Raw genomic sequence first — 482 nt, 5'->3', positions numbered from 1 at the left:
CATGATCAGTCCCTGCCATGGCCCGGGAGGTGCCCGAGGTCCCGGATGACGCCCTGTTCCGGGGGTTCCAGTCCCAGTGTGAGGACAATGACGGTTGGACGATCTGCTACAACAAGCCGGGGATCGGGGTGTGGATGAAGCCGCCGGAGGAGAGGACCAGCCCGGTACAGACGGTGAAGGTGGGTGCGGGGAGAGGGGAGGGGATATCTATCGGACAGGGTACATCGGCCTATCAGAGGAGATCAGTGATTGCGCCCGAACTGACCTTTACACCGAACTCCACCGATCCTAATCCAGGGAACCGACCACCCGCCGACCTCCTTCAATGACAGGGACTCTCTACACACGGTGAGATTGTACGAACATTCGATCCGTGAGGACAGCAGGCGGCCGACTGATTGAGAGACACGACTCCGGCCGTGCTGTGTATTTCCAGTGCCGGAGCTCAGTCTTCACTGCCCCAGTGTGATCTATTGCAGATC

General features: G+C 59.5%; 1 protein-coding gene across 1 annotated transcript in view; it reads left to right on the top strand.

Annotated features, from left to right (window-relative positions):
* Positions 1–482, top strand: part of LOC108800181 (PCTP-like protein) — a 6655-nt gene continuing 6173 nt past the window's right edge. The window contains exon 1 of the mRNA XM_018572136.1: positions 1–179. Within this exon, the coding sequence (XP_018427638.1) occupies positions 18–179 (162 nt within the window). The 5' untranslated portion in view covers positions 1–17. The remainder of the gene's footprint in view (positions 180–482) is intronic.

This window comes from Nanorana parkeri, unplaced genomic scaffold, assembly GCF_000935625.1.
Source record: "Nanorana parkeri isolate BGI_ZX_2015 unplaced genomic scaffold, ASM93562v1 scaffold1946, whole genome shotgun sequence".
Lineage (NCBI taxonomy): Eukaryota > Metazoa > Chordata > Amphibia > Anura > Dicroglossidae > Nanorana > Nanorana parkeri.
The sequence above is the reverse complement of the archived record's forward strand: the minus strand, read 5'-3'. Positions and strand labels throughout refer to the sequence as shown.